Genomic DNA, 13,890 nt, shown 5'->3' on the forward strand with positions numbered 1-13,890 from the left:
CATCAGCATGCAATCTCTCATGCGTAAAGGCAGAGATGGAACAGCACTCGCTTTTCCACCCGGTTTCGACCTACTATCGCTCATCGTGAGGTATAACATCATCGTAGCCCAGGCTCTGAGCCGCGCTCTTGGCCCAGCTCGTGACGATGTTCCAGGCGACCCGACCTTCAGTCAGATGGTCTAGACTACTCAACGTCCGAGCCAGAATGTATGGATTGAGGTAGCTGGTCGAACCGCTGATCCCAAAGCCAACGGACTTCGTTACTGCTGCCATCGCGGAGACAAGCACCATGGGGTCCATACTGGCAGTTTGGTTGCCAGCTCGAAGCTGGGCATCACTGTTTCCCGCATAGACTTCCTGGCCTCCATAGCTGTCCGCCCAGAAGATGAAGCTGATCTTCCCGCGTTCAGCAAGCTTCGCCAGATTGATCCAATATTCCAATCGATCCTTGGTGTGGCCTTTGTCGCTCGGGTCTTTCCACTGGCCAGGCGACATGTGGCTTCCGGTGCAGGCATAGTCGAAGAAGTTGAGGTAGATGCGCTTCTTGGGTGGTTCGATAGAGCCCATGGTGAAGGTGGAGATGATGGCGGCGGTGAAAGAGTCCTGGTGGTTCTTTGATCAAACCGTAAGCTGGTGAAGGATGAAGTCTGTAAGTAAACAATGCCATGCACGGCATATGTGGAGAGCTCTGGTGCCTGCATCAGTAGGCCCTTGGCGAATCAGTATGGTATTGTAGGCTGGCCTAGTCTGCTTCCGATCTCATCGGCTTTTCCGAACGAGCTGCCAAGATAGAACCAGCCCAGCAACGGCAATGATAGAGATGCCGGAAATAGCTTGTCATGTATTTGATGCAGTGCTTCTGAGGGTAATTGATCCAGACTATCTTTCTGCGAGCTCCTCCGAGTTTGAGTTCTTCGCAGTAAATAGCAACCGCCAACTTGAGGTCAGCATCCAGCAACCATGGGCTCAACAGGATATCCTAAACGCGCTGCGCGCATCATGAACATCTCAGGCTCGCCGGTCGACCGACGAGATGCTATGGCGAAGGCAGCAAACTCGGACGAACCCATCGATTTCCTGGTAGGCGATTGGATGTCAGAGTTGAATATGCCGGCTCGAGCATACGCCATGTCAACCGGTGACACAGCAGCCATCGGTTACGAGCCGTCGTTCCTCGAAGCTTTGGAGCCAGCGCTTCCCTCTATCGTCGAGAAGAGGATCAAGGTGGCGGCAAATGCCGGCTGCGTTGCGACCAAGGATTTGTTCGATGAAGTCGTGAGCATGATCTCCAAGCATGGCCTGAGCGACAAGCTCAAGGTGGCATGGGTGGAGGGCGACGTAGTAACTTCGACCGTGCTGGGAGCGGACTCGTCCTCACTGGTGTCCGTGTGCACTGGCGGTCGTCTCTCAGAATGGCCTTTCGAGCCGGTGTTTGCGCAGTGTTACCTTGGCGGATGGGCCATCACGAAGGCGTTCGAAGCCGGCGCGGATATCGTGCTGTGTGGAAGATGTGCAGACGCTTCTCCCATTGTTGCTGCGGCGGCTTGGTGGCATGGCTGGCAGCGAGAGGACTTCGACAACCTCGCTCGGGCCCTGATTGCTGGTCATCTGATTGAGTGTAAGCATACGTGCCCGGCTGCTGAAAGTGTCCAGAGCTAACGATGGGTTCCAGGCTCGACCTATGTGACAGGAGGTAAGCTTCCAAGATCATGATATCCCTACCTGATGCCAGACAATCTGACTGGTTCCACCAGGCAACTTCACTGGCTTCATCAAACAGATGGACTGGTCCATGATCCATGATCTTGGATACCCAATCGCAGAGATCAGCCACGACGGCGATGTTGTTATCACCAAAGCGACTGGATCCGGCGGACTGGTCTCTCCCGCGACCTGTAAGGAGCAACTGTTGTATGAAATCCAGGGCAAATACTACCTCAACAGCGATGTCACCGCTGTCATCGAAAGAGTCAGCTTCGAGGCCATGGGTCCAGACCGGGTACGAATGTCGGCTGTCACAGGCTTGCCACCGCCACCAACGACAAAGGCCGGAGTCACCGCTCATGGAGGATGGAAGGTCGAGCTGAACTGGGGCCTAGTCGGACTGGATCTTGAAGAAAAGAAGAAAATGTATGAGGTCCAGCTCCGGCACAGCTTAGGAAAGGAAAGACTCAGCAAACTCTCGATGCTTAACTTGACCATCTATGGCTCGGTGGCGGAGAATCCACGCTCCCAGAACGCTGCTACGGTCGACCTACGTCTTGTCTTGCAAGCAAAAGACTATAAATCTGTCAGCCCCGAGGAGCTCACCGCACCGCTCTTCAACTTCATCATGGAAACATTTCCCGCTGCGACTTACACTAACAAAAACATCCGCCCGACCCAGTATCAAGAGTACTTCCCAACACTCATCCCGCAGCCAACGACGATGATTCACTTCTCGACTTCAGATTCATCAGTTGAAGTCCTCCCACCAACAAAGACGCTCCCGGAGAAGCTGGTTCAGCCGTCATACGAACCATCCTCCCCACTGGCCGTTGACTCGTTTGGGCCAACAACACGTATGCCGCTTGGTCGCATCTTACATGCTCGTGCCGGAGACAAAGGCTCGAACTGCAATGTCGCATTCTTCCCAGTCCACGATGAAGCTTGGCCATGGGTACGGTCCTTCTTCACGACCGAAAAGTTCATCGAACTCCTGGCGGACGACTATGTTGGCCAGAAGATCGAACGTATGGAGTTTCCGGGCATCTGCGCAGTCCACTTCCTGCTGCATGACTGGCTGGACCGGGGCGTTACGGCCAATGCGACGTACGACATCCTTGGGAAGTTCATCTCTGAGTACATTCGATGCAAGAAGGCGGATATTCCAACAAGGTTTCTGGAGCTTGGTACCATCTGAGCACTGCCGATGTTCGCAGGTACGGGCTTAGCAGGGAAGACAGTAATGACGGTCACCAATAATGCGTAAAAGGCTCGTCTGTTGAAACACAGATGGATTGTGGTCGTTATGCCATTACCATGCCATTTGAGGCATCATGTGTTTGGTATTTGGCCGGTTCAAAGTAGGCAGAAGCAGCCGCGTATTTGATGATTATATTGAGTGCGACAGCCTTGATTCAACGTTCCAGGGGTCGGCATTTGTGTCTGTACCCGGAAGCCATTGCTGCATCGGAGCATTGAAGGATGGATAAGACTGGTAAGGCGTTAGAGTGTTTGGATCCAATGGCAGGGAGAAGTCGAAGGCGAGCCCTGGTTGAACCGAGAGGTCGTTTGTAGAGAAATAACTGTCGTATTGCTGCTGCTGTTGCGTCTGTGGCGATGTTGCGGTTCCGCCAGCGCCTCCCGATCCTGTCATCTCTCTGAGCATTGCGGAGAATTCATCCTGTCCGCTTTCTGCGGGATACATGGAGCGCAAGGCGCCGAACAAATCTGGTCGCAGTTCTTCGACAGCCATCTGTGGCTGATTGTCATGTTGTTCGATTGTGTGAAGTACCGGGTCCTTGATAGATTCGAAGAGATCTCGGTACCTCTTCGCGCCCGGCCATCGCTCGGTGATGATGTAGAGTACTATGCTGCAGTCGTTGATGTTGTTCCGAGTGGAGTTTGTAAGGACGAGCGATGGCGACTTCCAGGCGCAGTACAGCATAGTCAGCCCCGCGAAGAAGACGGAATGCAGCGCCATCAAGGAGAAGCCAACCGTCACGTTCTGCGGAACGAATTGGTTAGCAATCTTGCAGACTGAGAAGAAGTGGAAGAGGCGTGGAGCAGAGGTCGTCGAAACGAAAGGCGCAAGGAGGACGAGAATCAAGAGAAAGAGAAAGGACGCACATACCTGGTGCAAGCGTTTGTACGTTGAGCACAATCCACCACAAGCATCGACAGCTCTGCGGATGTACTGATCCTGCGCACAAGGTGAGGAGATGTGGGGGTGCAGTAGGAACCGTACAGCTTGGTAGTAGTAGATGAGCTGTTGCACAATGTCAGAACGACTTCTGACCTAATAGCATAGACATGCATAGCCACTTACATATGAATCGTGGTGATTGATCGAAGGGCTCGAAGGAGCTTGATCGCTGGTTGAAGGGATGCCCATCTTCCACTGTTCGAGCTGCTCAACAAAGTTGGAGAGACCAAGCACTGCCGAATTCGAGTAGAGCGGCTGATCGACGCGATACACTGTCTGCTGAATGTGCGACTCGATTATGCGCAGGCGACATATATGGACGAAGCAAGCCATTGACTCTCCCGAGTCGTCATCTTCGTGCACTCCAGCAGGCAAAAGTTGGTCGACGTCATGGTCAGAGACTGCAAAAGGACGGCCTAGGATGATCGAGACTTGCCGGTCAAGGCAATAACAGCTCCAGAACACCCTCCGCCGAAGCTCTTTGTCCTTTGATACCGCACAAGATGTGTCCTTGAGCTTGCGATGCAGTCCCAGCTCAATACACATTCTCATTGCCATGCCAACGAAAGACCATGCTCCGGGTCCTTTTGGCGCTCGTAGGCTATATATGGCAAATAGTGCGAGAATCTGCACGCTTCTGACATCCTGCAGGGTCAATATCTCTGGTATCAATGCCGCCGCTGCTTGGTAGTGTTGCTCGGATCGAAATGAGCCAGTTTCACCGGTCGTCTCGAGAAATCGGCCTGCGGCGGCGTAGACAAGATGCAAGGCGGTCACCTCAAATCGGTCTTCAAGGCTAGCCCTTCGTTCGTGAAGATTCCTCAGCACATCTGGCTGCATGATAGGCCATAGCGTTGAGATGTACCCGAAGTAGCCCTTCTCGAGCATGCGGTTGGCGACCACATCAGGAATGCCAGACAGCGTGATCCTGTTTGGTCCTGTCGGATGTGCTAAGACGTCCAAAGACTTCGGGCTTAGATTCTGCTCCAGAAGGCATCCACGAGCAGCGTCCTCGCCCTTGGGCGCAACAACTGCCTGTAGCATGCGTCCAAAGGTGGCGGTCGACGCGGCGTCAACGTAACCCCCTGTTGCTTGCAAAGACAGATGCCTTAACACATCAACGAAGCTGGGCTGGGACGAGCTATCACGTGCCATGCGAGGATTCTGCACCCCATCTGCTACACTGGAGTCTTGCATTCCCTCGTCTGGAGTTGCAGAAGCTGCTGATGTAGGCGCAGTAGCTGCAGCAGTGGCTTCTGCGGGCTCCGGAGACACTGAGTTGGCAGCTCCATGATCGTAGGCTTCACCCAACCGACCAAGGATACCTTCGAGCTCCTCCACCCTCTTCCGTGCTCGTAGATACTGCTCTTGGTTTCGGCTTAGGGCAGGAGTAAGGTTGTACTCGCAAGGACTGTCGGATGTGAAACAATTATGGCACGCAGGATGGCCACCGTCGCATTTCTGCTTCCTCGCCTTGCAACGTCGACAAGCGACAGCCGTTCGTGCTCGTTTCCGTGGTCTCGGGCCAGCCTGCTGACTTGCCGATGCAAAGTCCATCTGTGGGATGGGAGGATGTACGCCCCTTGGCATTGCTGGTGAGAGGGTGCAATTCGGACAGCATCAGCATCTGCCGCCGGTTATGACGGCCAGCTTTGGCAAGCGGAGACATGATTACGATTGTTGATAAGATGATTGAAGCCAAGGGAGGAGGTGGAGGTGTTGATAATGTTCGGAAGACGATTGCCATCCCGACGGAAGTTGGAGAAGGAAAGCGAACGTAATCAAATCGATAGCGATTGACTGCTGCGCATTCACTAGAACGAGCTGTACATGTGATACCGCAAATGGGACGGCTCAGACACCCTGCTCAACCCTTTCCATCAAGTCAACAACGAGACTGAAAGCCGTCCCAGGCTTTGACGATACCATCAACATCACGATCTGGCGAGAAGTTGGCACCCTCTATCTCTCCCGTGATGGCCTCCGGCTTCACCACCTTCACGTTTGCCATATGCTCCCACAAGACATCATCCCTCGCACAAAGTACCAAGACCTGACAAGAGACCTTTTTGAACAGCGTCTCACTATCCTGGTTCCAGACAGCGCCGTATATCAGCATTCGCCCTCTCCATGCGCGCACGTGGTCGATGACTTCGCGTTGTCGTAGGTGAAGGCTGGTCTGTGCCCCCATCTTGCCCAGGTAGTCCCAAGTCTTCTGGAGATGGCTTCCATCCTCAGTCGGCTGGTTGAACGGGACCAGAAAGATCTCCCTCATCCTCTGCCGCTCTTCATAGCCAATGGTAGTCGCGCCGATCTGACAGATGCTCGCCACGAGGTCTGGATGGTCTGCGGCAATTTGTGTGGCCAGAGAAGCACCACTGTGGTGGCCGATGATATGGAACTTCTGCTTTGTTACGCCCAGTTGTTTCAGAGCATCGAGGAAGATTTCAGCATACCACTTCGTCCCCGCCTGCTCGATTTCTGCGGCTTGCTGTTCGGTCGGATCAAATGACATTCCAAACCCGGGCATGTCAGGCGCATAGCATGAGAAGCCTTCCGCCGCATAGTGGCACATCAGCCGCTCCCAACTGACAGATGAGGAAGCGGACTTGTGCAGGAAAACGATGGTGCTGTCCTTGGATGTCGATGTCGGCAGGACGTATCTGTAGTGGAGTTGCTGGTTTGTCGAGGAGACGTCAATGTAGGCTTTCTTGACGATGAGCTCAGGCATAGTGAAGTAAGGAGACAATGTAATACTGCAGAAACGACCACATGCCGGGATAATGTCTATATAGCTGTACAGTTCTGATCGAACAGTTCGCTTTGATTGAGGCCCGCCAGTCCGGAAGATCTGCCGACGGCCTTATCTTTTCAAACTCTCGCCTAACGGCTTTGCCGGCTTCGTACACCAAGAACAAATAAAGATCGTACATACAACCTTACGACCCGCCGGCGCTCTTGACGCTAGCTGTGGGGTGTTTCTCCCCGTCGCTGCTGACTTCCAGGCCCTCGAATGCTGTCGCCTCATCTTCCATGTAGACAGTCTGGTACGGCTTGCCGGGTGGCGGTGCGATGAGGCAGACAACATAGTAGACAAAAGCTCCTCCACAGAACCCAATGAGCCATGTGATAGAGAAGCATCTCTCCCAGCCCACGTTGACTGTAATTGCACCTGTTGCTGCGATGAAGCCGGCTGGAGAACAGTCAGCTTGAAAAACAGACGATCTGGGTGCGACAAGAAACTTACGGAATGATGGCCACACAGCGAGCGTCCAAGCCAGAAACGCTCTCCAGTTCAGTCCTGAAGTGTACCAGTAGATGCTCTGACCTTTGCCTCTGTAGAAGTCCGGCACTCTCCAGCGCATGCGCCGAACGAGCCAGAAGTCAACTGCATTGATTCCGGCAAGCGGAGAGACGAACATGCCGAAGCTGCTGAGCACAGTAATGAACTAGAAATGGTAAATCAGAGCGTCAGCAAATGCTTTCCAGATTTCGGCATTCGTGTTTGGGGTGCTCAGCTTACCGTGCCCGGTGCATTGACGAACCTCCATGGCTGGATGAGGTAGCCAACGAGACACATGATGAGACTGCCACGAGTCACATCAATCCAACGAGGAGCTAAGGCCGCCAGGTCCATTCCACAAGAGACCGAGTTTTGAACAAGGTTCGTCGCGATTTGCGAGATGAAGAAACCCATGCCCGCGAAGAAGCAGCCAGCTCTTGACGAAGCGTCGTAGTTGCGGTCCAGGAGGAACTGTAAGACGCTAATGGGGTTCCATATTAATTCGCCGTACATGTCGTAGATCGCACTGGTAGCAAATGCGCCGATGATTGCGCACACGGTCACAGTGAGCGGGCCCGAGACAAGCTGGTGTACGGCGGGCGCTCTCCTGGTCTTCGCAAAACGAGTCCAGTCAGACTGTCGAATACATGCTCCCGTCCACGAGCCAGCCACAGAAGACATAGCTCGCAGAATCTGAAACGAGCGCTCGCTTGAGGAGATGTTGACGTCCGGTGGCAAGATAGGAGCTCCGCCGTTCTGTCCAAGTGCCCAGATGAACATTCCAACAACCGTGCACGATGTGGTGACCAGAGATACCGCGAGAACCGGCTGTAGCCGAGAAGGATGGACGAACATCAATGGCGTGAAGATGCCTAGAGTATTAAGAAGAAGTGTCAGCAGATATCTCCACGGTTGGAAGGGAGATGAAAAGGTCTCAGAGCGTTCCGTAGTGCGTGGAGCTTACATATATAGATGACGAAGCCTATAAGCTGCGGCGTTTCGATGGCGGAGGACAACGGCAAGGTGTTTTTCATGTTTTGGAACGATGGGAAGATCGACGAGAGCACCACGCTCGCCGCCAGTCCACCCCAGTATGCTTGGATCCCAAAGAAGATGAAGTTGACGAAGCATTTGAGCATAACCACGAACCAGGCGCCGTACATGCCGAAGGTCGCGCGGCTCATCATGGAGAAGCCCAGATGATATCGGACGCCTGGCTCGCCGCAGAGGAAGGCCACAAGACCGGCGAGGACGCCGCCGACGAAGATGCCTCCTAGAGCGCCGCCGATGTCCAGGCCGTTGGCCAGATTACTCGAGCCCAAGCTGATAATCCTTAGCCACGTCCTCCTCAATGTTCTCATCGTGTACGATGGTACTTACGCCCATGCTGTCGTGTTCAGACCCGCCGCAACCCAGTAGCCAAAGAAGGCGCGGTTGGTAAAGGTTTGATGCTCAGGAGGACACGGGGCGATGTCTTCGTTGATCCATCTCGACTCCTTGGTGTTGAGTTGGAGGGAGCGAAAGGTCCTTGGGCGCCGTACTTGCGGAAACTTCATGGCCACGTCTCGATTGTCCAAATGAAGGAGCTAGAAGTGTTTCAACCGCCCTGCAGAGCACTTGATATAGGTACTGAGAGAGGAAGTAAGACCAGTCCGGCGACAGATGGTCTCGACTCCACGGTATCTTCCATCGTTATATGTCTTCCACGTGGCTACCCCAAGGTATCGGAAGTAAAACTGCTCTGCCGTCTGGTCGCCAGAGGTCAAGAAGGTGACTTGGCTCCGGGGAGGAGAGATAGGTTATCTTGCAAGGGTCTGAAAGCGAGTCATGTGTGAACAGCCGGCGGTGAAAGTCAACGGCCGAGGGGTTGGACACACGGACTGAGCGGAACACTCGCAAGACGCAAACTCCCTTCTGCCATAGATAGTGGACACTATGGCGCCCAAATCGGCGCTCAGCCCGCGGCGCTGGACATATCGGCAGCCCTTCGATAGGACTCTGAGGAACTTCTCCTGTGGACGACCCGACGTCTGGAGCTCACAGTCGCCACCGTCGATAAGCACCACTTGCATCGACTCTGGACTGTCATCGACATCATTCAGACAACCATGGGCAGCGTGACAGACCCGACGTCAGCACCGGTCGAAGCCTTCGACAAGGAAGCACTGGTGAATCGGAATCCGCATCGCAATTTTGCTGCCGTCGAAGCATCTCGACCAGACTACGACGCAGCATCTGCCTGGCGGCCTACCAAGACTCCCAACCCCTCCTGGAAGTACGGAGATGGAGCAAATGATGAAGACTGGAAGTCACATGATGTCCTCGACATCGATCCCAGCGAACCTGGACGACCTACCAACCTCAACTACAAGCTGATGATCTCAAGCACGGTGCCACGACCCATTGCATTACTCAGCTCCATGTCCAGCACCGGGGTCCAGAATGTGGCGCCTTTCAGTTATTTCCAGGCAGTTTGTGCTGATCCGCCTCTCTACTCCGTTTGTTTCGTCGGAGAGCAAGCCAACGACAGCCTCAGCAACGTTCTGGACACGAAGCAAGCATGCATTAGCATTATCAGCGATCATTTCATCGAGGCTGCAAACGCCACTTCGATCAACACTCCGCCGCATCTCTCGGAATGGCCGATGTCTGGTTTGCATCCACGACCGGCGAAACTGGTCAAGCCTTCGTACGCAGCGGAGGCGGTCTTCTCGATCGAATTGAGGTATCACTCACATCAAGACATCACCAGCCCGCAGTCGGGCCAGCGAAGTGCGACTTTAGTCCTGTTGGAGGCTGTTCTGTTTCATGCGTGGCAAGATGCCGTCTCCTCCGACAAGGCCACAGTAAACCTCGCGAAGTTGAGGCCAGTCTTCAGAGCAGGCGGGATCACTTATGGTACCAAACTAACGAGCAAACCCCTATCATTTCTGAGACATTCGCTAACCCTTTTGCCCTTCTGTTTGCAGGAACATGTTTCAATGGGTTTGAGCTCCCGCGTCCGGAGGCTTATCGTAAGGTCAGAGAAGGCGAGGGGGTGCAGAAATTGGTGGGCGAGATGGAAGGTGGTAGACTGTGATTTAGCCATGTCTGTATGTGGGGGGAAGTGACACCACAGTCAAACACCAGCAACATATGCGCAATCCCAAGGTACTTTTGATGATATCTCTTGTGCTTGGTGAGTCTATCCGTCTACTGTCTATTGCCGCTCTGCTATATTTTACCAATGCTGAATAACCTTGGCCCTGCCATGCATCGCTAAATCGTTTCAAACGCCAATGGACTGGCAGCCCCAATCCACAGTCCTAGTCTATTCAACCATGCATTCGTACAACCAGCTTCGACCCGCCCATGTCACCGCCGCGTATCCTCCGCAGTCCAGCCTCCACATCTTGCAGCCCGCCAGCCAATGCCACGACCTTTGGAAGTTTCACTCGGCCCTGGCCAACCAAGGAAGCTAATCGTACGGCATACTGCTTCGACGTCGGATCCAGGACAAATCTCTTCATTTCCACATTGACGATCTCGACATTCTCCGGGGCGTCGATAGGAGGTGAGGGCATGGCCAGTGGTGCGAAGCGAGCGGATTGGCTTTTCGAGAGACATGCTACACCCACGGCAGCGGTCTCTGGACTGGCGAGGTCGATACCCAGAACAATCTTGTCTTCGCCGATACGCTCGATCTCGCTCGCGATGGCTGCAAGCGACTTTCCGTCACGAGCAACGACGTGGTGTGCTCCAAGGTCCAAAAGCTTTCGCTGTGTCCGCTCAGAAGCTACAGCGATGACTTTGAAGCCTGCTTCTGCTGCAATCTGAATGGCGAACTGGCCGGTGATGGTTGATCCGCCCCATATGAGCGCGAACCTGTCGTCCCGTGATGATGACCTTGTCTGACGTCTGCGGTGCATTGGTACTTCGAACCACTTCCAGATTGTCATTGCTGCGGTCAGACCGCACACGCCCAAGGAAGCGGCACCTTCAAAGCTCACCCCACGAGGCATTGGGATGACAGTGTGTTCAGGCGCAACGACCAGATCTTGGAAACACCCTGCTCTTCGATCGCGGTAGTACGTCGACGTCCATACTCGTTGGCCTTTCGATAATGATTTGACACCAGATCCCACGCCTTCAACAATGGCAGAACATTCTCGACCATTGATCCAGGGAAGCTCGGGCATGCAGAATTTGTACTCCACAGTCTTCCAGTCAATGGGATTGAGTCCAACGGCCTTTGTTCTGAGCAGGACCTCATGCTCGTCGAGATGTGGTGTTGAGACTTGAGTCAGGCTGTACTGTAACTGTTCGTTTACTGTGAGAGCAAGATGTGTGGCCGCAAGAGGTTGTTCTTGGATGATAGGCCTGGGTATCTCGATTGTTCTAGGTTGCGGCTCAACAAAGATATGGTGTTGCGTTCGCACTGGCTGCGTTTGCGTCAGGGTCGCCATGGCTATCTCTGTGAACGATAAGTCCAAAAGGTAAGAGTAGAAAGACGGTGTCGAACTATCTGTCAGTGTTGTCGCTGCTGGATGCTTGAGCTGGTATTACTGCTTGTCGTGAAGCCCGTGATAATGCCGAATGTTCCACTCCATCGCAGTCAAACCACTCTTCTTCATTAATAATGGCCAGAAGGCTTTGCCATCAACGATCCACAGCAACAAAATCCAGCTCGTCGTGTGCTCGGAAGGCCTCATTGACAGCCGACGAGACGTCGGATAGCTCCCGATACGACCAACGGAAGAAAAGAAATCGACCCGAAAAGCCGCGATCGCTATCAAGCATGTGGCCACTATCTTGAAGTGGCTCTCGTATGGACAGTAGGAGCACGGAGATGGTCGAGACTGGAAACCAAGTAGTTAGGCGTACTTCAGCATCAGTCGTCTGTTGTCGGGCAAAAGCAACCTGAAGGATGACGCTGAAGCATTACGATCAGTAGCGAGTAGAAACCGTGATGGAATATAGTGCTTAGCTCTAGGCAAACATTTTCTCCTCCCCGCGAAGTGTCTCGTGGCGTGGTATTGGGTATGAAGCATGCTTTTGACAATGACCTATAATAGAGACGCCTGAACGCATCGAGATCATCGGCTACCTCTTGATCACACTTCCTGGCGCTATTCCTAAGGGAAGGATATCCCACCATCCACCCCGATCAACTGACCGGTAACGTACCCGGCCTTCGAGCTCGCCAGCCAAGCAACGGCGCTGGCGACTTCCTCCGCACTGCCCTCTCTCTTGATATGCGCATTGTTCATCAATTTATCATAGATCGGGCTCCCCTTCATGCTCATCTCCGTCGAAATTGGGCCTGGGGCCACCACATTGACCGTGATGCCCTTCGGACCGAGCTCTTCTGCAAGGCTGACGGACATGGAGGTCACGGCAGCTTTCGAAGAAGCGTACACGGTCAGCATTTTGTTCCCGCTGCGTGCAACAATGGAACCGATGTTGATGATGCGGCCACCTTCTTTCATGTGTGGAACGGCGGCCTGGATGAGAAGGAATGGCGCGCGGACGTTCACGTGGTACACGGTGTCCCAGGAGTCGGCGTCGACTTCGGCGATGCTTGGATGGACCGCCGCTGTGCCAGCATTGTTGACGACGATATCGATCGTTTGGGTGTTAAAGGCGTCCAATGCCTGCATGGAGTTCTTGTGTTAGCGCTCGTCTGCCATCGGACCAGTACAAAGTGTCGACTTACTCCTTCGACAAGAGTCTTTCCAAAGTCATTTGAGCTTGCGTCGGCCTTGATGGCTACAGCTTGGGCACCGAGATCCTTAATCTGCTTCACCACTGCTTGTGCGGAGTCGGCAGAATTACTGTAATGGACCACGATCTGAGCTCGTCAGCTGGAGAAAATGCTCAAAGGTCCGACTACACCTACATTGGCGCCCTGCTCCGCCAGTGCGAACGCCACAGCGGCACCGATGCCTGTAGTGAGCGCCGTCAGCCATTGAACAAGGTAGCTTCTGGTGCCATGTTGCAACGTACCAGTGGGCTTCGAGGACCCAGTCACAATCGCAGTCTTGCCCTTGAGATCCATCATGGCTGTGTTTCTCTTAACTCTCTTTCTCGTCTTCTCAGTTGCACCAGAGATTTCGTCTTGCTGAGAAGTACAGTTGGGAGGTTCGATGCGGATGTTGGGTTCTTGGAGACTGAGTGGTGCTCGAGATTGGTTATATATCAGTCAAGACACCATGCCCACCGGACTGATGTCTTCGAGCTGTGATGAACAATTCTCGCGGATTATGAAAGCAACAAGTATCCACAGAGTAGATTGCTAAGGTTCAGCTTGAGGTATCAGGCTTGAAAGAGTGTCGAAGACCCATTGGGTTCCACCGCGATGCTTTGGAAGCCCCTTCGGCGAGCTCTCGCCGAGCGAGCGAAGCTAGCATGTGGTGCAAACCTGTCTCTTCGGGGCATTGAGATTCCACACCTGTCTCACGGGCAGCGGAAGAAGCACCCCGAACTTCTCCCTTTGGTTCTATCTGGAGCCGCCGTCGACGTTGGAGAGTCATGGATGAAGCTGACATAATCTATTGCAGCTCAACGAGTCGATACCAGAATTAGTCACCCAGTATGCATTTTTCTCGCAGATACAATGGAAGCTTCTATTGACAGGCCTTGCGCGATGGAGCGGCAATGGTTAAATTCGCAGACAGTGCCGTCTTCGATACTGCCAGAAGACAGTCAATTCCTACCTCC

At 53.7% G+C, this 13,890-nt stretch overlaps 8 protein-coding genes across 8 annotated transcripts; 2 read left to right on the forward strand and 6 right to left on the reverse strand.

Moving 5' to 3' along the window:
* Nucleotides 1-73: 73 nt before the first annotated feature.
* LTR77_001061 (uncharacterized protein) lies at nt 74-568 on the reverse strand (the record flags this gene model as incomplete). Its single annotated transcript, XM_064798324.1, has 1 exon — nt 74-568. The coding sequence occupies one exon, from the start codon at nt 566-568 to the stop codon at nt 74-76; it is 495 nt and encodes a 164-aa protein (XP_064662651.1).
* Nucleotides 569-961: 393 nt separating this feature from the next.
* LTR77_001062 (uncharacterized protein) lies at nt 962-2,903 on the forward strand (the record flags this gene model as incomplete). The annotated part of the gene is made up of 3 exons (XM_064798325.1): nt 962-1,619; nt 1,674-1,694; nt 1,756-2,903. The coding sequence occupies 3 exons, from the start codon at nt 962-964 to the stop codon at nt 2,901-2,903; spliced, it is 1,827 nt and encodes a 608-aa protein (XP_064662652.1).
* Nucleotides 2,904-3,095: 192 nt separating this feature from the next.
* Nucleotides 3,096-5,498, reverse strand: LTR77_001063 (uncharacterized protein; the record flags this gene model as incomplete). The annotated part of the gene is made up of 3 exons (XM_064798326.1): nt 3,096-3,710; nt 3,837-3,971; nt 4,032-5,498. 3 exons carry the CDS (start codon nt 5,496-5,498, stop codon nt 3,096-3,098), a joined length of 2,217 nt encoding a protein of 738 aa, XP_064662653.1.
* A 295-nt stretch (nt 5,499-5,793) lies between these two features.
* On the reverse strand, nt 5,794-6,639 carry LTR77_001064 (uncharacterized protein; the record flags this gene model as incomplete). The annotated part of the gene is made up of 1 exon (XM_064798327.1): nt 5,794-6,639. One exon carries the CDS (start codon nt 6,637-6,639, stop codon nt 5,794-5,796), a length of 846 nt encoding a protein of 281 aa, XP_064662654.1.
* A 208-nt stretch (nt 6,640-6,847) lies between these two features.
* On the reverse strand, nt 6,848-8,747 carry LTR77_001065 (uncharacterized protein; the record flags this gene model as incomplete). The annotated part of the gene is made up of 5 exons (XM_064798328.1): nt 6,848-7,101; nt 7,156-7,357; nt 7,432-8,063; nt 8,156-8,514; nt 8,572-8,747. The coding sequence occupies 5 exons, from the start codon at nt 8,745-8,747 to the stop codon at nt 6,848-6,850; spliced, it is 1,623 nt and encodes a 540-aa protein (XP_064662655.1).
* Nucleotides 8,748-9,299: 552 nt separating this feature from the next.
* On the forward strand, nt 9,300-10,270 carry LTR77_001066 (uncharacterized protein; the record flags this gene model as incomplete). The annotated part of the gene is made up of 2 exons (XM_064798329.1): nt 9,300-10,089; nt 10,161-10,270. 2 exons carry the CDS (start codon nt 9,300-9,302, stop codon nt 10,268-10,270), a joined length of 900 nt encoding a protein of 299 aa, XP_064662656.1.
* Nucleotides 10,271-10,505: 235 nt separating this feature from the next.
* LTR77_001067 (uncharacterized protein) lies at nt 10,506-11,636 on the reverse strand (the record flags this gene model as incomplete). Its single annotated transcript, XM_064798330.1, has 1 exon — nt 10,506-11,636. One exon carries the CDS (start codon nt 11,634-11,636, stop codon nt 10,506-10,508), a length of 1,131 nt encoding a protein of 376 aa, XP_064662657.1.
* Nucleotides 11,637-12,305: 669 nt separating this feature from the next.
* LTR77_001068 (uncharacterized protein) lies at nt 12,306-13,228 on the reverse strand (the record flags this gene model as incomplete). Its single annotated transcript, XM_064798331.1, has 3 exons — nt 12,306-12,824; nt 12,887-13,021; nt 13,070-13,228. 3 exons carry the CDS (start codon nt 13,226-13,228, stop codon nt 12,306-12,308), a joined length of 813 nt encoding a protein of 270 aa, XP_064662658.1.
* Nucleotides 13,229-13,890: the final 662 nt, after the last annotated feature.

This window comes from Saxophila tyrrhenica (assembly GCF_035928015.1).
Source record: "Saxophila tyrrhenica strain CCFEE 5935 chromosome Unknown scaffold_2, whole genome shotgun sequence".
NCBI lineage: Eukaryota > Fungi > Ascomycota > Dothideomycetes > Mycosphaerellales > Extremaceae > Saxophila > Saxophila tyrrhenica.